The sequence below is a fragment of the Scyliorhinus torazame genome, chromosome 16 (assembly GCF_047496885.1).
Source record: "Scyliorhinus torazame isolate Kashiwa2021f chromosome 16, sScyTor2.1, whole genome shotgun sequence".
Classification (NCBI taxonomy): Eukaryota; Metazoa; Chordata; class Chondrichthyes; order Carcharhiniformes; family Scyliorhinidae; genus Scyliorhinus; species Scyliorhinus torazame.
This window is the reverse complement of record NC_092722.1, coordinates 193,597,185-193,618,879: the sequence shown is the minus strand read 5'-3', so window position 1 is coordinate 193,618,879 and position 21,695 is coordinate 193,597,185. Positions and strand designations below refer to the sequence as shown.

At 47.4% G+C, this 21,695-nt stretch overlaps 1 protein-coding gene across 5 annotated transcripts in view; it reads left to right on the top strand.

The window, feature by feature from the left end:
- Nucleotides 1-21,695, top strand: part of LOC140393354 (LIM domain-binding protein 1) — a 152,942-nt gene that overhangs the window by 9,236 nt on the left and 122,011 nt on the right. For 4 of the 5 annotated variants that reach the window (XM_072479728.1, XM_072479727.1, XM_072479723.1 and 1 more), the window contains exon 2: nt 16,104-16,273. In XM_072479728.1, coding sequence (XP_072335829.1) covers nt 16,249-16,273 — 25 coding nt within the window. In that variant the 5' untranslated portion in view covers nt 16,104-16,248. Of the gene's footprint in view, nt 1-16,029; nt 16,274-21,695 lie in introns of those variants that run through there. The other variant, XM_072479724.1, reaches the window with a different exon arrangement.

The window sequence follows — 21,695 nt, the reverse complement described above, 5'->3', positions numbered from 1 at the left end:
TGGGTACTCTTAATTTTTTTAAATCTTTGGGTTGTGGGGGTGAAGCTCACGCAAACACGGGGAGAATGTACAAACTCCACACGGACAGTGACCCAGAGCTGGGATCGAACCTGCGACCTTGCCGCCGTGAGGCAACAGTGCTAACCACTGCGCCACCGTGCTGCCTTGAGTGAGATTTTTTTTTAATAACTTTTTTATAAATTTAGTGTACCCAAATCATTTTTTTTTCCAATTAAGGGGCAATTTAGCGTGTTCTATCCACCTATATAAAAAAAAAATCTTTGGGTTGTGGAGGCGAAACCCACGCAAACACGGGGAGAATGTGCAAACTCCACACGGACAGTGACCCAGAGCCGGGATCGAACCTGGGACCTCGGCGCCGTGAGGCAACAGGGCTGCCGTGCTGCCCTTTGAGTGAGATTTTTAACATGTGAATTGGTATCACTTCAAACACCGTTATGTTGGGATTTAGGGAGAATGGGAGTTGGGAATTTCAACAATCATTGATCACATTTTCAGCAGCATAAAATGAAGAACATTGGGTAAAGAACGGAAACCAGAGTGACCAGGGAAACTACGGTCCTCAACAATGGAATTATTTTGTGCTCTGGTAACACCAGGCTAGAATGATGGGCGCATTCCATAGTGGCATTGTGCTCTGAGGTCAGACCTTCTGGAAGGTAACGCCACAACACAATTTATTTAGCATTATGAATAACTAATGAACAGATTGTATAAAGACAAATTCATTTTAACTGGGAGAGGGAGTGACGTGGGAAATAGTCTAAATTTTGAAAGACATTCCCAAGTTGGGCGTGTAGCTCACAGGATTGACCAATTACTTTCCTAAATTGGGCAGGATTTTAGCACAGATATTAGAAGTGACGCAGCTCAGTCCCCACCTTGAATAGGTTCGGTGGGGAACATTAGGGTTCCTGAGGTAGTGCGATCATTAAGATATTGGTTCAAGGCATAAAATGAAACTTAATCCATGTGCTTAGTTAAGTATCAGTTCGAGCAAACAGAAAAATCCAATGGGTTGGGTGGAGTCAATGTCAGAACATATTATGCTCGGTCTGTGGAACATTTGGTTTGAAGGGCTGCACTGTTTTCTTGCTTTCTTATCCTTTCATTGATCACTGAACTGCAAACCGCATTCTGTCTAGGGACAGCAACATCCTTGGAAACAAACATCAGGGGGGATTTTCTCTACAACCTCCAGTTAGCTTTATTCTGCCGAAGGAAATAATCCCAGATTGGAGAGCGTCTCGGCTCTTCTAAGATTTCCACTTGATGAAGTTCAAGTTTATACCTTCAGGGAGGACTGGGTGAGAGCTTCATGCATAAGGAAAAACCTTCTGATAGATAAAATCAACACTTCCCTAAATGAGTGCATAACACTTTTTTGTATTCTATAACAGTACACCATGTGTTACTGCGTATAATGTCCCCATATATATTATGTGACAGCCTACGGTGTGGGCGGCGCAGTAGTTGCACTACAGCTTCATGGAACCGAGGTCCCAGGTTCGATCCCGGCCCTGGGTCACTGTCCGCGTGGAGTTTGCACATTCTCCCCGTGTTTGCGTGGGTTTCGCCCCCACAACCCAAAGATGTGCAGGGTAGGTGGATTGGCCACGCTAAATTGCCCCTTAATTGGAAAAAATGAATTGGGTACTCTTTAAAAAAAAAAATAATAATAATTTAAATGGCAACATATGGTGTATTACTGGGTGTATATACTGATGGCCTGAATCCTAAGTCTTGAAGGAAGTGGCTAGCAATATGGTGGATGCATTGGTTGCAATCTTCCCAAATTCTCTCGTTTCTGGAAAGGTCCCAGCGGATTGGAAAACTTATACTCATTAGAGTTTGACAATTGAGAGGGGACCTTATTGAAACATAAGATACTAAGGGGACCTGACAAGGTAGAAGCTGAGAGGGTGTTCCCTCATGGGTGAATCTAGAACTAGGGGGCGCAAATTAAAAATACGGTATCTCCCATTTAAGATGGAATGGCCTACTCCTATTTCTTATGGAAAGTTTTTCTTTGTCTGCCTTATATAAGAATAATCTTTATTGTCACAAGGAGGCTTACATTAACACTGCAATGACGTTACTGTGAAAAGCCCACTGAAGTTACTGTGAAAAGTCGCCACATTCCGGCGCCTGTTCGGGTACACAGGGAGAATTCAGAATGTCCAAATTACCTAACAAGCACGTGGTGTTCCCATGCATCTGCTGCCCTTGTCTTTCTAGGCTGTAGATGTTGCTGGTTTTGATGGTAATGTCAGAGGAACCTTATAGATGGTACACATGACTATCACTATGTCAGTAGTGGAGGGAGTGAATGCCAAAAGTGGTTGGTGTGGTGTAAATCAAGGGACTCCTTTGTCCCGGATGGTGTTGAGCTTCTTCAGTGTTGTTGGAACTGCACTCATTAATCACAGAATTTACGCTGCAGAAGGAGACAATTCGGCCCATCGAGTCTGCACCGACCCTTGGAAAGAGCACCCGACCCAAATCTATGCCTCCACCCTATCCCCGCAACCCAGTAACACCAACTAACCTTTTGGACACGAAGGGGCAATTTAGCGTGGCCAATCCATCTAACCTGCACATCTTTGGACTGTGGGAGGAAACCGGAGCTCCCGGAGGAAATCCACGCAGACACGGGGAGCAAGTGCAAACTCCACACAGACAATTGTCCACCTGAAGCTGGAATTGAACCTGGGACCCTGGAGCTGTGAGGCAGCAGTGCTAACCACTGTGCCACCATGCTGCCCTCCCATTCAGGCAAGTCACACTCCTGACCAGTGCCTTGTAGATGGTGGGCAGGCTTTGGTGAGTCAGGAAGTAAGTTGCTTGTCACAGAATTCCCGACTTCTGACCTGTTCTTGTAGCCGCTGTATTAGTCCAGTTCAGTTTTAGGTCAATTGTAACTCTCCAGGATACTACGCTAACCCATACTCCTACTACGCTAACCCAGACCCCTACTATGCTTTTCAGTCCAGACAAGAAATTGCAGGTTTAAAGTCCATGCTCTCCTTTAAGTTGCGCCCCAGCCTATTGGATGAGAATCACGTGGTCACCAGGAATTGCCACAACACAGCCCAGGCCTGAATGTTATGTAGGTCTTGTTGCATATTGACAAGAACTGATTCCGTGTCAGAGGAGTTGCAATCTTCAGCAAACAACCCCACTTCTGATCTTATGACAGAGGGAAGGTCATTGATGAAGCAGCTGAAGATGGCTTGACTTAGGACAGTACCCTGAGGAATTCCAACAGTGCTATCCTGTCAAGATGATTGACCTCCAACAACCTCAATCATCTTCCGTTGTGCTAGATATGACTCCAGGCAGTGGAGAGATCCCCCCTGATTCCCACTGACTCCAGTTTTGCTCAGGCTCCTTAATGCTACACTCAGTCAAATGATGTCTTGATATTAAAGGCAGTCAGTCTCACCTCACCTCTGGAATTGAGCTCTTTTGTCCATGTTTGAACCTGAGTGATCGTGGCGGAACTCAAACCACGCATCAGTGAGCAGGTTGTTGCAGAGTGATTGCCACTGAATGGTACTGTCAGCAACACCTTCCATCACTTTTCTGATGATTGAGAGTAGACTGAAAGGGCGGTAATTGGCCGGGTTGGATTTGGTCCTGCCTTTTGTGGACAGGACACACCTGCCCAATTTACCGCATTGCTGGGTAGATGCCAGTGTTGTAGCTGTACTGGAACAGCTTGACCCAGGGGCACAGCAAGTTCTGGAGCACTAGTCTTCAGTACTATTGCTGGAATATTGCCAGTGCCCACAGCCTTCAGCCGTTTCTTGATAATACGTGGCATGAATCAAATTGGCTGAAGACAGTGTGGAAGCCTGGATAAATGACATGGCTGGGTTCATTAAGCTGGCGAGGATAAAGTTTGCCTTGAGAGGGTCTGCGCAGGAGTTCTTCAGGTGGTTGCAACCGTTCCTAGACTATCTCGCGGAGCGCTAGAAGGAGCTCAGTCAGCAGCAACCCAGGGAGGGGGGCGTTTCTTTCGGGGGGGGGGGGATATTTGGGCGGGTGGGGGAGGTTTTTTTTCCCCAGGTGGTATTTGTAAAAGCATATGGGAGGGTTAATATGTGCGGGAGAAACCCATTGTATAAGTTCTGCATTATGTTTGATTGATATGTTTATGTTTTGTTCTGCTCTTTTTTTATTTGTATTTTCTGTTACGGGGGCGGGGGTGGGGGTGGGGGGGGGGTTTAACTGGTTGAAAATTTTTGTTGGAAAAACTTTGAATAAACATTATTTTTTTTTAAATAAAAAATTGTCTGAAGACTGATACCTGTGATTCTGGGGACCTCTGAAGGAGACCGAGATGGGCAATCCACTTGGCACTTCTTCCTAAAGATGTAGCAAATGCTTCAGCCTTGTCTTTTGCGCAGATGTGGTGGGTTCTCCCATCATTGAGGATGAGAATATTAGTGGAATATCCTCAGCTCAAGTAAAATACAAAAATCAAGAAATACAAATAAGAGCAGAGCTGAAAAAATATTAACTGCAAACTGAATAACTTGTTTCCTAAAATTGGATCAAAAAGCAAAAAAACAGTGTGAAGAGTTAAGGTCAAATTCACCGGCAGCGTCACAATCAGCAACGCAGCTCCCATTCACTGCATTGCTTGCAGCAGTATATTAAAGATTGACCTTAAAGCCTAGAGATTCCAGGTCTATCCTGGAGGTTTGGGAACCTACTTTTGTCCTTCTTCCTCCAACAAATGCAATCATTCAAATCTCTGCAGATATGTTATTGTTTGGTTCAACCTTGGTTCAGTGGCTAACTCTCTCAGCTCTGAGTCAGAAAGTCATTTATTCCAAGACCAAGAGGGCATAATCCAGACTGGCAGTCCTGTGCAGTACTGAGGGAGGTCTGAGTTCTGGCTTTTGGATATACTGTTAAAACAAGGCCCCCACCTCTTCTGTGTCAGGTGATGTAAAAGATCCCACGGCAAATATATGAAGAGGAGCATGTGCGGCACCTGGTGTCTTGGTCCTTATTGTCCCTCAACCAGCAGCACAACAAGAAATAGATGGTCTGCTGTTCATGGGAGCTTGCTGTGTACCAATTGGGTGCCGTGTTTCCGACATCACAACGGTGACTACGTTTCAAAAGGAAGCTACTGACTGTAAAGGGTTTGGAGGCCCTGAGGTGTAAGAGGAGCTATGGAAATGTAAGTTCTTTCTTTTTAATAAATCCCAGAAACCTCCACCACTTTTGGCAGGAAGTCCAGCCCAAGCCTTGGAATTCCTGCGTGAGCAGGCCCAGAGACGGCAGGAATTCCCATGGATCTGAGCGATAAGAAATCACTCGCCTCCAGTACCTTCTGTACCCAGAGCTCATTTTTATGTCAATCAGTGTGTCTTAAGGAATCATCTTCACAACATTTCAAGCACCCCCAGGACAGGTACAGCACGGGGTTAGATACAGAGTAAAGCTCCCTCTACACTGTCCCCATCAAACACTCCCAGGACAGGTACAGCACGGGGTTAGATACAGAGTAAAGCTCCCTCTACACTGTCCCCATCAAACACTCCCAGGACAGGTAGAGCACGGGGTTAGATACAGAGTAAAGCTCTCTCTACACTGTCCCCATCAAACACTCCCAGGACAGGTACAACACGGGGTTAGATACAGAGTAAAGCTCCCTCTACACTGTCCCCATCAAACACTCCCAGGACAAGTACAACACGGGGTTAGATACAGAGTAAAGCTCCCTCTACACTGTCCCCATCAAACACTCCCAGGACAGGTAGAGCACGGGGTTAGATACAGAGTAAAGCTCTCTCTACACTGTCCCCATCAAACACTCCCAGGACAGGTACAACACGGGGTTAGATACAGAGTAAAGCTCCCTCTACACTATCCCCATCAAACACTCCCAGGACAAGTACAGCACGGGGTTAGATACAGAGTAAAGCTCCCTCTACACTATCCCCATCAAACACTCCCAGGACAAGTACAGCACGGGGTTACATACAGAGTAAAGCTCCCTCTACACTGTCCCCATCAAACACTCCCAGGACAGGTACAGCACGGGGTGAGATACAGAGTAAAGCTCCCTCTACACTGTCCCCATCAAACACTCCCAGGACAGGTGCAGCACGGGGTTAGATACAGAGTAAAGCTCCCTCTACACTGTCCCCATCAAACACTCCCAGGCCAGGTGCAGCAGCAAAGCCTTTGTACTACACTCCGAATGCTCACCCGATATCTGTGCCTTTGCATTTACATTGTGTATTTATCGTATGTCCTCTGTTTTTTCATGTATGAAATGATCTCTCTGGCTGCACCCAGAACAATACTTTTCACTGTACCTCGGTACACGTGACAATAAATCAAATCTAAATCCTTTGTACCTGAAAAGGCAAACAGTGACTCTATTTCATTCTGCTGCTCTGGAAGTCAATGCGTTTCTCATTGCTCTTTTGGAACGTTGATTGAATTTTAAATGTATATACCTAAGGATGTCTCCCCTCTGTTTGCCTGAAGAGGCTTCAGCACAAATCCACAAGGGTGAAGTCAGGTGACCCTTGGTGTCCACATTGGAAACAGTCTTTAAACTCAGTCCAAGATATGTGACCTTCAACACATTTTTCCTCAAAATGTGTAATATCATAACCAAACACAGACCGATTTACAACGAGAAACACCCTGCCGAGGCACAGGTCCCCAACCAATGGTGGTGGGGGGGGGGTGGGGGCATGCCCACCGCTGTCTGTGTGAACCAATCAGAGCCTGATAACTGAGCCTATCAGCAGGTTAATGCAGAGCGTCATCAGACTCTGATTGGTTGAGACCCCTTAGAGCGGGGAAAACAGACTGGTCTGAACGTTGCGGTGCATGTGTGCGAGGAACGAGAGGCAACTAGATGGGGAGGGAGAGGGACTGAGATAGAGGATCCTGTGAAAAAAGGCTGAGCCAGCAGATTTCTCGACCTAGGTGTCATGTGAATACCTTTAAGAAATGGGTGTTTATAAATGGGTATGTATATAAATATCTGTAGTGAGAGTACCTTTAAGAAATGGGTGTTTATTACTGCAGTGATGTCAGAGAGTGGGTGGAGCTGGGCTGTCTGTCAGCTTTTTACTTTCCTTTTAGGCTGTTTGCTGCAGGGTGTGTTTTTAGTTTCGTTTTCAGAGCTGGATAGCTGCAGTCACAGCCAGAATCTTCCTCTGTAATCTAAAGACTGTAAATCGATCCTGGTGATTTAAAACTAATAACAGTGGTGACTTTAACCCTGATGTGCTTCTGGTAAAAGGTGTTTTAAGTCTGATGGATGTTAAAAGGAAAGCTTAAAGGCTTACTTAGTGTTGTATTCTTTGGGGGTTGTATTTGAATTAATGGTTGCTAAGATGTTCACTGTATGTTTTAAAAAGGTTAACTTGAGTTCATAGAATAAACATTGTTTTCCTTTAAAAAATACTTCTCCATTTCCGCTGTACCACACCCTGTAGAGTGGGCCATGTGCTCCCCATACCACAATCTAGTAAAGGTTGTGGGTCAGGTGAACTCCATAATACACTTTGGGGTTCTCTAAACCCTGGCCCATAACACAGGGGAGAGGCAAGCCAGCCAGCCAGCAATGGCGAGGCACTGGGCGAACACCACACGCCGGGGTGCAGTGAGGGGAGCAGTCGCGGGTGACTCAATCCAGCCAGGCTTGAGGGCAGACAAGCCAACAACAGCGAGGTGCAAGACACTGAATCAAGCCTTCCCAGCACGAGGAGATGGCGAGAGAGGCAAGAGGCTGCCTTGAAGAGCCCGCGCGAGCTGATTTAATGGATTTATGAGAATGGGAGACTGTGAGGAGATGGGGTGTGGTCCGACCAGGTGAGGAGAATGTGTGAGGACGGGTTAGCTAAGGTTGCAGCCTTGCACGAATGCAATTATCAAATTGTATATTTTAATTGTTTGCACCTTTGCTTTCTGTGGGGCGAGGACGGGCGGGGTCATGGGGGAGGGGGAAGGTGCGCGGCAGGCCCCACAAAGTGCAAATCCGCCTCTGACAGAAAGGCAGATTTATGAGATAGATGGAGGTGTGGACTTGGATAGGGTGCTCTTTCCAAGCGCCTGTGCAGACTCGATGGGCTAATTGGCCTCCTTCTGCACTGTAAATTCTATGATTCTACAAAGCTCCATCTACACTATCCCCATCAAACACTCCCAGGACAGCTGCAGCATGGATCAGACATTAAAACAGCAGGAGGAAATTCAGCCCCTTGAGCATGTTCTGCCATTTACTTGGATCATGGTTGAATGGAACCTAAACTGACATGATAACCCTATCCAACAAAAACCTCCGTGTGTGAGACACACTGTTCACTACACTCCGTTCTTCCTGTGTGACACACTGTACAGTACACACCGCTCTCCCTGTGTGTGACTCACTGTACAGTACACACAGCTCTCCCTGTGTGTGACACTGTTCAGTACACACAGCTCTCCCTGTGTGTGACACTGTACAGTACACACATCTCTCCCTGTGTGTGACACTGTTCAGTACACACAGCTCTCCCTGTGTGACACTGTTCAGTACACACAGCTCTCCCTGTGTGACACTGTTCAGTACACACAGCTCTCCCTGTGTGTTACACTGTTCAGTACACACAGCTCTCCCTGTGTGTGACACACTGTTCAGTACACACAGCTCTCCCTGTGTGTGACACTGTACAGTACACACATCTCTCCCTGTGTGTGACACTGTTCAGTACACACAGCTCTCCCTGTGTGACACTGTTCAGTACACACAGCTCTCCCTGTGTGTGTTACACTGTTCAGTACACACAGCTCTCCCTGTGTGTGTTACACTGTTCAGTACACACAGCTCTCCCTGTGTGACACTGTTCAGTACACACAGCTCTCCCTGTGTGACACTGTTCAGTACACACAGCATTCCTGTGTGTGACACTGTACAGTACACACAGCTCTCCCTGTGTGTGACACTGTACAGTACACACAGCTCTCCCTGTGTGACACTGTTCAGTACACACAGCTCTCCCTGTGTGACACTGTTCAGTACACACATCTCTCCCTGTGTGTGTGACACTGTTCAGTACGCACAGCTCTCCCTGTGTGACACTGTTCAGTACACACAGCTCTCAGTGTGTGTGACACTGTTCAGTACACACATCTCTCCCTGTGTGTGTGACACTGTTCAGTACACACAGCTCTCCCTGTGTGTGACACTGTTCAGTACACACAGCATTCCTGTGTGTGACACTGTTCAGTACACACAGCTCTCCCTGTGTGTGTTACACTGTTCAGTACACACAGCTCTCCCTGTGTGACACTGTTCAGTACACACATCCCTCCCTGTGTGTGTGACACTGTTCAGTACACACATCTCTCCCTGTGTGTTACACTGTTCAGTACACACAGCTCTCCCTGTGTGACACTGTTCAGTACACACAGCTCTCAGTGTGTGTGACACTGTTCAGTACACACATCTCTCCCTGTGTGTGTGACACTGTTCAGTACACACAGCTCTCCCTGTGTGTTACACTGTTCAGTACACACAGCTCTCCCTGTGTGGCTGAGTATTTAGTCAGTACTGCTCCTGGATGTTTTTTCCCTTGTGTGTTACATAATGCCTCGTCTTAAGGCGGCCTCCCACTATGTAATGCAGTTCTGGATGTCTGCCCAAGGCAATCAGTCTGAACAGAACATTCCTTGTGCTCATGAGCAAAATTGCTTGAAGGTCCATTATCCTTAGGAATTTCTTGTTTGGTATTGAGAATGTGACCTTGAGATAAATGCCTCAACTCTTGGAAAAAATGGCAGGTTGAAGATGATTAACAAGCATTTGAAGTTGAGGAGGCAAGTGCTAAGGCAGAGACTCAGCCCCTCGCTCTTGGATGACATTAACCAACAGGGTGACGCACTGTGCCTCCTCGGAGTGAGCAGTGTGAACTGATTGATTGCTTTGCTGTAATTTAAGGTGTGAACCCTGAGTGGAACTTACACCGTGGAATTTGATAGTCGGCCTTTTAAGCCCCTCTCCAAAGACCTGAGTGTCTAATTTACAGTGACAACCTGGTGTAGTACTATAGGCATGTTCAGCCCAATATGTATCGTTTGATAGCTGCTGTGGGATGTTTCCATGCACAATTTGACTGCTGTCTTTCCTGCATTACAACAGTGGTTACATTTCAGAAGTACTGGGGTCTCACGGTGGCACAGTGGTTAGCACTGTTGCCACGCAGTGCCAGGGACCCGGGTTCAGTTCTGGTCCTGGGCGACTGTGGAGTCTGCACGTTCTCCCCGCGTCTGCGTGGGTTTCCTCCGGGTGCTCCAGTTTCCTCCCACAGTCCAAAGACATGCAGGTTAGGTGGGTTGGCCATGCTAAATTTCCCCTTCGTATCCAAAGGTTAGGTGGGCTTAGTTAGGGTGCTCTTTCAGAGGGTCGGTATAGACTTGATAGGCCGAATGGCCTCCTTCTGCACTGTGGAGATTCTAAATTGGTCTTAAAATGCTTTGTAAGGTCTTGAGGTCATTAAAGCTGCTATGGAAATGCAAATTTCTCTTTGTTAGAGAGATTGCAACCATCTGCACAATGTACTTGGATGCTGCTTGGGTTAACGTTGCACAGTAGCTTGGTGAATACAGAGTGAGCCCAGCAGGTCAGTAAGGCGCCAGATTCAGTCTATACTTGTCAATGAAGGAATAGCTGGACAGGTTTCGACACCGGAGAGGAGGAGGCCAATCAGCCCATCATGCCTGTGCTATTTCTTTTTGGTGGAGCTTTTCAATTAGTTCTACCTTCCCTTTGGCTCTTTCCCCATCGCCCTGCAAATGTGTCCTTTTCAAGTCCCTTTTGAAAGTTGCAATTCAATGAGATTCCACCACCCTATCAGGCAGCGTGATCTAGATCATAGCAATCATGGGTAATTGTTTGTCCTCCTCCCAGTTCTCCAGTTCTTTTGCCAATCACTTTAATCTGTGTCATGTGGTTATGGATCCTTGTTCACCGGAAGCATCAGTGTCTCGCCACTTGCTTTACCTAACCATTCATAATCTTGAACAACCCGATCTGATCTTCCCTTACCCTCTGCTGTAAAGAGAACAACCTCAGTTTCTCTCATTGCTCTGCAGAATTGAAGTCCCCCAAGCCTAGACCCATTCCACACAATCTCATCTGCCCAGAATTGATCCCAATGGGTCTTAATCAGGGTTTTATGAAGATTCATTATTATTTTGTACTCCATGCCTCTATAAAGCCAAGGGTCTCATGTGACTTTTTAACTATTTTCTGAACCTTCGACAGCACCTTCCAAAGCCACGACCACAACCACCTAGAAGGACAAGGGCAGCAAATACCTGGGAACTCCACCACCTGGAGGTTCCCCTCCAAGTCACTCACCACCCTGACTGGAAAACATCACCGTTCCTTCACTGTCGCTGGTTCACAATCCAGGAAGCCTCTCCCTAACAGCACAGTGGAGTACCTACACCACATGGACTACAGCCACTCAAGAAGGCAGCTCACCACCACCTTCTCAAGGGCAACTTGGGATGGGAAATAAATGCTGGCCGAACCAGCGACAACCACATCCCGTAAATGAATGCAATCAAAAAAACGTTCCTGCTATCTTCAAAGACTTGTGTACAGAGGTTTTCTATTCCTGAACCCTCTTTTAAATTAGTTTATGTTGCCTCACCTCATTCTTCCTGTTGAAATTTTACACTTTCCTGCATTGAATTTTATCTGTCGTGTCTCTGCCCATTTCACCAGTCTGTCTGTGCCCTCCTGAATCCTGTTATGATCTGTTTATTTCTGAGTCATGTGTCATCTGCAAAGTTGCAAATCCAAAATGGAAGTCTTGTGGCACAGAAACATCTGGGCCAGAAGCTGCGGGTTCAAGTCCCACTCCTGGACTTGATGATCGTGGAAGGTGCATCCACAATGTGGCCAAACAGATTGATTATCAGCCTGTCGGACCTCCTAATAACCTGCTAGCGGGCAGCAAGAGCGGGAGAGTTTCCTGGTCAGCTGTACTGCAGAAGGCAACGGTGAACCATTGGAGTACTTTGCCAAAGATAATCATGGACTAATCTAATGCAAGTCCACGGTCACCAACACTCTCTTAGATCAAGTTACCTGAAAGGAGTGGATATGAAAATCCAGGTTATTGGGCAGAACGGTGGTGCAGTGGTTAACTTGGCGCCGAGGTCCCAGGTTCGATCCCAGCTCTGGGTAAATGTCCATGTGGAGTTTGCACCTTCTCCCCATGTTTGCGTGGGTTTCGCCCCTACAACTCAAAGATGTGCCAAGCTAAATTGCCCCTTAATTGAAAACAATGAATTGGGTACTCTAAAATTATTTTTTTTTGAAAAAAATCCAGGTTATTATTGCATGGCTTCAATGGGGAGATGAAGGAAGCGGGTGACACACATGAGGCCAGAGTTGAAGGAACACAGAGATCTGGGCAAGTTCAAGCTCTCATTTCTGATTGTGGGTTCGAATCCAGCTCCAGAACCTGAGCTCAGGTGGCGTACTGGAGTTGTCATTGTTTAGATGGGATGTGAATCCACTTGCTAGTTGGCATGGACATCCAAGTCCCTAGGCACCACTTTGATGAAAAGCAGAGAATTCTGCTAATGTTCCTCCTTCAATAAATAGGGAGGCAGAATTTTGGGAGGTGTAGTAATCCAGGAGGCACGAAAGTGGAGTATAAACGGATTTATCCTAAACTCAAAAGTAAAGCCAAACCTTCCAGCCCGGAACTAACAGAGCTGGTCCGGGGCTGACACGGTATTGAAAGGCCTGCCGGGTGTGCCTCCACCGTTACCATGGGAACTCGTACTCCACAAGCCCCATGGGAAGGTCGATGGTGATTTGCCCTGGTCCCCGTGAGAGTTACCACAGTAGGGATTCTCCCAATATTCTCTTGTTACTTTGGGAGATTGCAGCCATCCCAAAGTGATGCCACCAAAAGTTGTTTACATTGCATTCCTGGGGCATTGACCGTTCTCTCACCTGGGCTTGTAAAAATGGATTATATTGGATAGCAAAATGTGAGCTTCGACATTTAGGCTGGATTGGCTGACCGCAGATGCACCTTCGGCAGTCCAGTTTCCAGCTGTGCTTAGACATCATCCTGAGGGTTTCATCACGTGATCTCCTCCCTCACCCCCATCCACAACCACCCTGTCTCCACAACCCATCGAAAACAAACAGACTCTTTGTTATCCGATGGTTTACTGTCAAACAGGCCCTATCCCCCATATAAAAAATACCCCAAGATTTTAATAACAGAATCGCAAAAGTGTTGAAAAAAAAAGAAACATTTCACAATTTTATTTAGACCATTATGACTTTTCTCGTGGGTTTTGGCTTGCAGCAGTGAACGGGATTAATCGTCAAGGGAATTCCAGGGTGATCCTAGGCGGTTTGTAATCCTAAATGCAGCAACACAGGCTGACCTCCCTCCCGCTTATCCTACTGAGGGAAGCCCTTCATTACTAAACCCTATCCAGGATATCTGGCACGGGTGGCACAGTGGTTAGCACTGCTGCCTCATGGTGCCAGGGACAGGGTGGCACCGTGGTTAGCACTGCTGCCTCACTAACCAGGGACTGGGTGGCACAGTGGTTAGCACTGCTGCCTCACAGCACCAGGGACAGGGCGGCACAGTGGTTAGCACTGTTGCCTCACAGCACCAGGGACTGGGCGGCACAGTGGTTAGCACTGCTGCCTCAGTAACCAGGGACTGGGTGGCACAGTGGTTAGCACTGCTGCCTCACTAACCAGGGACTGGGTGGCACAGTGGTTAGCACTGCTGCCTCACAGCACCAGGGACAGGGCGGCACAGTGGTTAGCACTGTTGCCTCACAGCACCAGGGACTGGGCGGCACAGTGGTTAGCACTGCTGCCTCACTAACCAGGGACAGGGCAGCACAGTGGTTAACACTGCTGCCTCACTAACCAGGGACTGGGTGGCACAGTGGTTAGCACTGCTGCCTCACTAACCAGGGACTGGGTGGCACAGTGGTTAGCACTGCTGCCTCACTAACTAGGGACTTGGTGGCACAGTGGTTAGCACTGCTGCCTCACTAGCCAGGGACTGGGTGGCACAGTGGTTAGCACTGCTGCCTCACAGCACCAGGGACAGGACGGCACAGTGGTTAGCACTGCTGCCTCACAGCACCAGGGACAGGACGGCACAGTGGTTAGCACTGCTGCCTCACTAACCAGGGACTGGGTGGCACAGTGGTTAGCACTGCTGCCTCACAGCACCAGGGACAGGACGGCACAGTGGTTAGCACTGCTGCCTCACTAACCAGGGACTGGGTGGCACAGTGGTTAGCAATGCTGCCTCACAGCACCAGGGACAGGACGGCACAGTGGTTAGCACTGCTGCCTCACTAACCAGGGACTGGGTGGCACAGTGGTTAGCACTGCTGCCTCACTAACCAGGGACTGGGTGGCACAGTGGTTTGCACTGCTGCCTCACAGCACCAGGGACAGGACGGCACAGTGGTTAGCACTGCTGCCTCACAGCACCAGGGACAGGACGGCACAGTGGTTAGCACTGCTGCCTCATTAACCAGGGACTGGGTGGCACAGTGGTTAGCACTGCTGCCTCACAGCACCAGGGATAGGAAGGCACAGTGGTTAGCACTGCTGCCTCACAGCACCAGGGACAGGACGGCACAGTGGTTAGCACTGCTGCCTCACTAACCAGGGACTGGGTGGCACAGTGGTTAGCACTGCTGCCTCACTGACCAGGGACTGGGCGGCACAGTGGTTAGCACTGCTGCCTCACGGCGCCAGGGACTGGGCGGGACAGTGGTTAGCATTGCTGCCTCACTAACCAGGGACTGGGCGGCACAGTGGTTAGCACTGCTGCCTCACAGCACCAGGTAAGGACGGCACAGTGGTTAGCACTGCTGCCTCACAGCAACAGGGACAGGACGGCACAGTGGTTAGCACCGCTGCCTCAGTAACCAGGGACTGGGTGGCACAGTGGTTAGCACTGCTGCCTCACTAACCAGGGACTGGGCGGCACAGTGGTTAGCACTGCTGCCTCACTAACCAGGGACTGGATGGCACAGTGGTTAGCACTGCTGCCTCACAGCACCAGGGACAGGACGGCACAGTGGTTAGCACCGCTGCCTCAGTAACCAGGGACTGGGTGGCACCGTGGTTAGCACTGCTGCCTCACTAACCAGGGACTGGGTGGCACAGTGGTTCAGTTCCGGCCTTGGGTCACTGTCTGTGCGGAGTCTGCACGTCCTCCCCGTGTGTGCGTGTGTGTTTCCTCCGGGTGCTCCGGGTTCCTCCCACAGTCCAAAGATGTGCAGGTTTGGTCGATTGGCCATGATAAATTGCCTCTTAGTGTAAAAGATGTACAGGTTAGGCGGAGTTGCGGGGATAGGATGGGGGAATGGATAGCTTGGTGGAGACTCGATGGGCCGATGACCACCTCCTGCACTAGGGATCCTATGGAAATCAAAGATGGGATCTGGCAGTTTGTTATTGCTAGTACAGCAGTGGGCAGTGCAGTAATTCGCTGAATTTGTGTCGTATGACCTCTGAACATAGCAAAGTGCAAACGAAAATGTTTTGTTTTCTTATGGTGGACTACGGTTCAGAAAGGGTTAACATTCTCATCTCCCAGATCCTGGACTAGTAGTGGGGGAGAGGTGAGAGAGAGAGAGGAGTTACAGGGTAGAGAGGGGGGGGGGAAGGTGAATGACTTCTGTTCGATGAATAAACACCACTGATCTAGCTGAAAGGGGGTTACGGTTTCTCCTTGTTGAGGGCAATGATGGATGGCGAAAGGAATTTGATGGGAGCAGGGTTTTTTTTCTCAATGTAGAGAACAACCGTAACAACCTTTTAGAGAGAGCGAGAGAGAAAATCTGGGTCACATGCTTGTTGTTGCTTTGCCATCTCTTGTTTCCTGGGTTACCCTGCCAGACACTCACTCCACCCACTGAATTTAGTATTTGCATATTAATGAGTCGAGGCATTCCGGCTTTCAGGGACGAATAATTTCTGCTTCCTGTTTCTCTGATGGTCCCTCTCTCTCTTTTTTTTTTCTCCTTCCCAGAGATTTCAGTACGTGACATCAACACACACAGGACACCATGAAGTAGAGAGAGGCTGTGCTGTCTGCTTGTTGCAACCAGAAGGGGAAAAAAAGGATTTAAAAAAACCATATATACATATAGGAAGGGAGTTCAGAGATGTGAAAAATGTCAGGAGGTTGCTCATGTCCTGGTGAGTACAGTATACTCCAGTAACTAATGGCTAACCAATTAACTTTATTGATGTGGAAATGTGTGGTTTCTGTGGGGCTGGGTTGAGGCCTGTGCCTCCACATTATTTTCAGTTCAGACATTACTGTGGAAGCAGAGAGAGGGAAAAAGAACCTTAATGTGTTTTTTTTGTGGTTGAACCATTTTAGATTTGATCTGCGAGGATTTTTTTACTGCAATAGCACACGCAGTGTGTAACAAAATGATGAATGTTTTATTTTAGATTTCTACGCACACACACACACACGTATGTTGCACTAGTGGTTATTGCGTATTTCATCATTTGTAAAATGTTTTTAAAAAAAGGATTTAGAATCTCCTCCAGCAGTCACGTCATCTGTAAACTTTTACACTTGCTTACGTAAAAGTGCGTCACGTGACGGGTAATTCTCGTTTGCTTTTGTAAATGTGATGCCCTGCTCACCGTTTCATTCCGATAAATAACGCAGATAATTATTTACCCTTTATTTGTAAATCACTCGGTGAGGTTTCTGAAACTAAAGGTGTGTTAGTGGCTGGGTAGGGCCCAGGCTTTTACGTGAGCATGCACACCATGGATGTTCGAGGCGTACCCTACAGAAGAACATTCCGGGTTTTGTTTCGAGTCTGCCGAGAGTCATACTGCTATGTTCAATGGCCCTGAGCTGGTGAAGTAGTAAATCAGCCTGGTCTCCTGCTCAACCTTGTTCTCAAATGCTTCCTTGACTTGCCAACACTAAGGGCATTCAAATGGTCATTGGATAGACATATGGCCGATAAGGGAATAGTGTAGATGGGCTTTAGAGTGGTTTCACAGGTCGGCGTAACATCGAGGGCCGAACGGCCTGTACTGTGCTGTAATGTTCTATGTTGACCTCACCCCCTCATTATCTCTGTAATCTCCAGCCGATAACCCCCTGAGTTACCTGTACTCCTCCAACTCTGAACTCTTGCGCATCTCTGATTTCCTTCGCTCCCCACCATTGGAGACCATGCCTTCATCTAATGGCCCTAAGCAACATCTCCACATCTCTTTCCCCCCCTGAGATGGTCCCTAAAACCAACCTCTTTGACCAAGCTTTCAGTCACCTCTCCTATTATCTCCTTATGGGAAGCACCTGGGAACATTTTACTACAAGGCTCTATAAATGCAAGTTTATGTTTCTTTCTCTTAAGTACCAAATATTCCAAAAATCTTCACAATGAATCAGATGGGAAAAGGGAAATGGATTCTGAGCTATGGTTGGGGAGTTTTGAGGCGTAACGGATATATTGGTCAAAACAAAAGAGACATTTGAGGAAGTTTGTAAAGGATATAAAAGTTTGTAAGTAAGAACTTGTATTTTTATAGGCCGTTTCAGGCTCTCTGTATGCCCCAAATACTTTACAGCCAACTCAACACTTTAGCAATGTAATTACTTTGTTATTGTAGGAAAAGCAGTAGCCCATGTGCCTGTAGCATGCTCCCATGAACGGTGATGTGATAATGAACGGGTAATCTGTTTTGTGCTCATGTTAGTTGACGGATAAATATTGACCAGGATATCAGGGAAAACTCCCTCTCTGCTTCAAAATAGTGCTCTGGGATCGTTTGCATTCACCTGAGTGGGAAGATGGGGGCTTTGTTTAACAGCCCATTTGAGAAATGGCATCTCTGACGGTGCAGCACTCCCTCAGCACAGCACAGTACAATGGAAGTTGAGGGGCGACCTGATTGAGGTCTACAAAATTATGAGGGGCATAGACAGAGTGGATAGTCAGAGGCTTTTCCCCAGGGTAGAGGGGTCAATTACTAGGGGGCATAGGTTTAAGGTGCGAGGGGCAAGGTTTAGAGTAGATGTACGAGGCAAGTTTTTTACGCAGAGGGTAGTGGGTGCCTGGAACTCGCTGCCGGAGGAGGTGGTGGAAGCAGGGATAGTGACATTTAAGGGGCATCTTGACAAATACATGAATAGGATGGGAATAGAGGGATACGGACCCAGGAAGTGTAGAAGATTGTAGTTTAGTCGGGCAGCATGGTCGACACGGGCTTGGAGGGCCGAAGGGCCTGTTCCTGTGCTGTACTTTTCTTTGTTCTTTGTAAATTTAGATTTTTTTAAAAATGCACTTAGTGGCGAAGATGAATTCAGAATGATTCTGATAATTTATGGACTGCCACCAGATGGAATGGAAATGACAGTTGCTGGATTGTTGTTAAAGGAGCCAAGTAGTTCAGCTGTGTCCTTCAGGGATGGAAACCTGCCATCCCCTGCTAAAAAAAACCCAGTGTGTGTAGCACTTTAAACATCGCAAGGCACTTCTCAGGAACATTACTGGACTCAGTTCTGCTTTTCATAATAAAACAGAGTATCGAGTGGGCCGGCACAGTGGTTAGCACTGCTGCCCCACAGCGGCGAGGACCTGGTTTCAATCCCGGCCCCGGGTCACTGTCCGTGTGGAGCTTGCACATTTTCCCCGTGTCTGCGCGGGTCTAACCCCCACAGGGTAGGTGGATTGGCTACGCTAAATTGCCCCTTAATGGGGGGAAAAAATAATTGGGTACTCTAAATTTAAAAAAATAAATCGAGATACTGCAAAGGTACAAAAAGAATCATAATAATGATACCATAACTGAGAGCTCACAGGTTTGGCAGGGCCGATGTAGAGACAATATTTCAATTTCTAGGAGGCCAAAAACTAGACCGTAAATATAAGACCGTCACAAAGAAACCCAATAGAAAATTCAGAAGAAGCTGCCTTTACCCAGTCAGTGGTGAGAATGTGGAACTCGCTCCCATGAGGAGTGCTTGAAGTGAATAGTATTGATACATTTTTTTTGTGTTTTTTATAAATTTGAAAAATGAAAATGAAATGAAATGTAGGTGGCTGAAGTTGACATTTATGGAAGATGTAAAGCTAACAGAGATATTTTATCAGATGCTGTATGTTACTGGACAGTAATCCAGACGCCAGGACCAACAAGGGCGGCTTTGCTGCCTCACAGCTCCTGGGTCCCAGGTTTGATTCCGGCATTGGGTGTCTGTGCGGAGTCTGCACGCTCTCCCCGTGTCTGCGTGGGTTTCCTCCGGGAGCTCCGGTTTCCTCTCTCAGTCCAAAGATGTGCTGGTTAGGTGGATTGGCTGTGATAAAATTGCCCCTTCGAGTCCAGAAATGTGCAGGTTAGGTGGGGTATGGTTACGGGGATGGAGTGGGCTGGGGTGCTTTTTGAGAGGGTTGCTGCAGGGTTGATAAGCCGAATTGCCGCCTCCTGCATTGCGGTGATCCTCTGATTCTATTGAGATCAAATCCCACCACGGCATACGGGGGAATTCAAATTCAAATAAATATGATGCCCGTGAAATTACTAGATTCTTGTTGAAAATCTTGTCCTCTTCACTGATATCCTTCAGGGAAGGAAATCTGCCATCCTTATCTGGTCTGGACTACATGTGACTCCAGACCCACACCAATGTGGTTGCCTCCTAGTTTCCCTCTGAAATAGCCTGGCGGGCCACTCAGTTGCACTCAAGAAGACAAGTCACCCACTGATCTCAAGAACAATTAACAATAGGCACTAAATGCCTCGCCAGCGATGCCTACTTCCTATAAATGAATAAATATAACGTGAGTCGGGCACGAGGCAGCTGAGATTATGGGCTATGTGTCGCTACCTCTTGTATGTTGTAAAAACAAGACATTTTCTCCAGTCCTCACACCTAGATATCTCGAGGGTGTCCCAATATAGATTGTTCCCAGGTTTTATTTGTTATCCCCCCAACCATTTTATTCCCAAATGACGACTATCCTTGTGATATGGCTCCACTAGTGCTTTCCACTTCCTCAGCTAGGTAACCATTCTTTAGATGAAAACAATTTACTGTAGATGTTGGACACCCTGAAGTAAAAGCTCAAATTCTTTTACGTGTGAGCTTGAAAGCAATTGCCAGTCATGGCACACTGGGTAGCACACTTGCTGCAGTCAAAACGTTGTGGGTTTAAGTCACATTGCAAAGACTTGAGGATATAATCCAGGCTGACACTCTCAGTGCAGTACCGAGGGAGTGCCGCACTGTTTGGAGGTGTCGCCTTTTGGATGTCATGTTAATCTGAGGCCCAGTTTGTCCTCACAGGTGGACATGAAGTATACCATCCCAATCTGGGTTAATTAATTCAGTACATGGAACCTCCCTGGTTAATATCTGAACCACTTGTTTTTAGCTGTTTAGTCTTTAAAGAGGGTGGTCTTCTGGCAGAGTTGGTAATGTCATTAACACTGAGCCAGAAGGTCCAGGTGTGAGACCCACCCCAGGAAGCGATGGCCATGAACGGTGTGTTTGTGACCTGGCCGAACAGCTTGATTGTTAACCTGTCAATCCTCCCGATATCATAGAATTTGAATTTATCATAGAATTTACAGTGCAGAAGGAGGCCATTCGGCCCATCGAGTCTGCACCGGCTCTTGGAAAGAGCACCCTACCCAAGGTCAACACCGCCACCCTATCCCCATAACCCAGTAACCCCACCCAACACTAAGGGCAATTTTGGACACTAAGGGCAGTTTAGCATGGCCAATCCACCTAACCTGCACATCTTTGGACTGTGGGAGGAAACCGGAGCACCCGAAGGAAACCCACGCAGACACAGGGAGGATGTGCAGACTCCGCACAGACAGTGACCCAAGCCGGAATCGAACCTGGGACCCTGGAGCTGTGAAGCAATTGTGCTATCCACAATGCTACCGTGCTGCCCCCTATTGTGGTAAGAACGGGAGAGTTCCTTGGTCAGCCAGATCTGTGTGGTAGCTGCACTGTAAAAGTCTTGCCGTGTTAAATGAATCCACGTGGAAGCTCTTGCCACAGGGTCTTTTGCAAGAGTCGTCCTTGCTTTGAAGGACTGCTAGAGAGTGAGCCTTCAAGAAGTAGTGATGCTGTGATTGGACATGGAAGATGTAGAACCTCAACACAGTGCCCAAGGGCACTCCCCGTGACGTTTCATTATATCCTTAGTGAGGAGCTCCCAGTGTTTCTCCTGCTGTCACTGTTACTGGTACTAATTCTTTCTTTTTAATTAAATGCCTCCCTTTCTTAAATTTTGACAGTTGTAGCAGGATGGAAATCTGTATCAGAAAGAGCTCTGGCCAAATCTGGTAATTTAACAACTAGTCCAGGAATTGCAGAGCTGGTTTGTGGGAAGCCAATTAATTCTTACATATAGGAGTGCAATATTTATTTTTTAATGTTGAGAAGGGCAAGTGAGTTTAGATGCCAACAGAAATTGAAATCTTCTCCATCCCATGTGTGTTCCATTTGATGTTTTCTAAATGGTCAGGCTGAAGGTTTTGAGCTCCACATTGATTTAAACCACTCCTCAATAGAGAAGGGACAGGGATGTGTGTGTGCATTTGTCTGTGTTAGTGCGGATGTCTG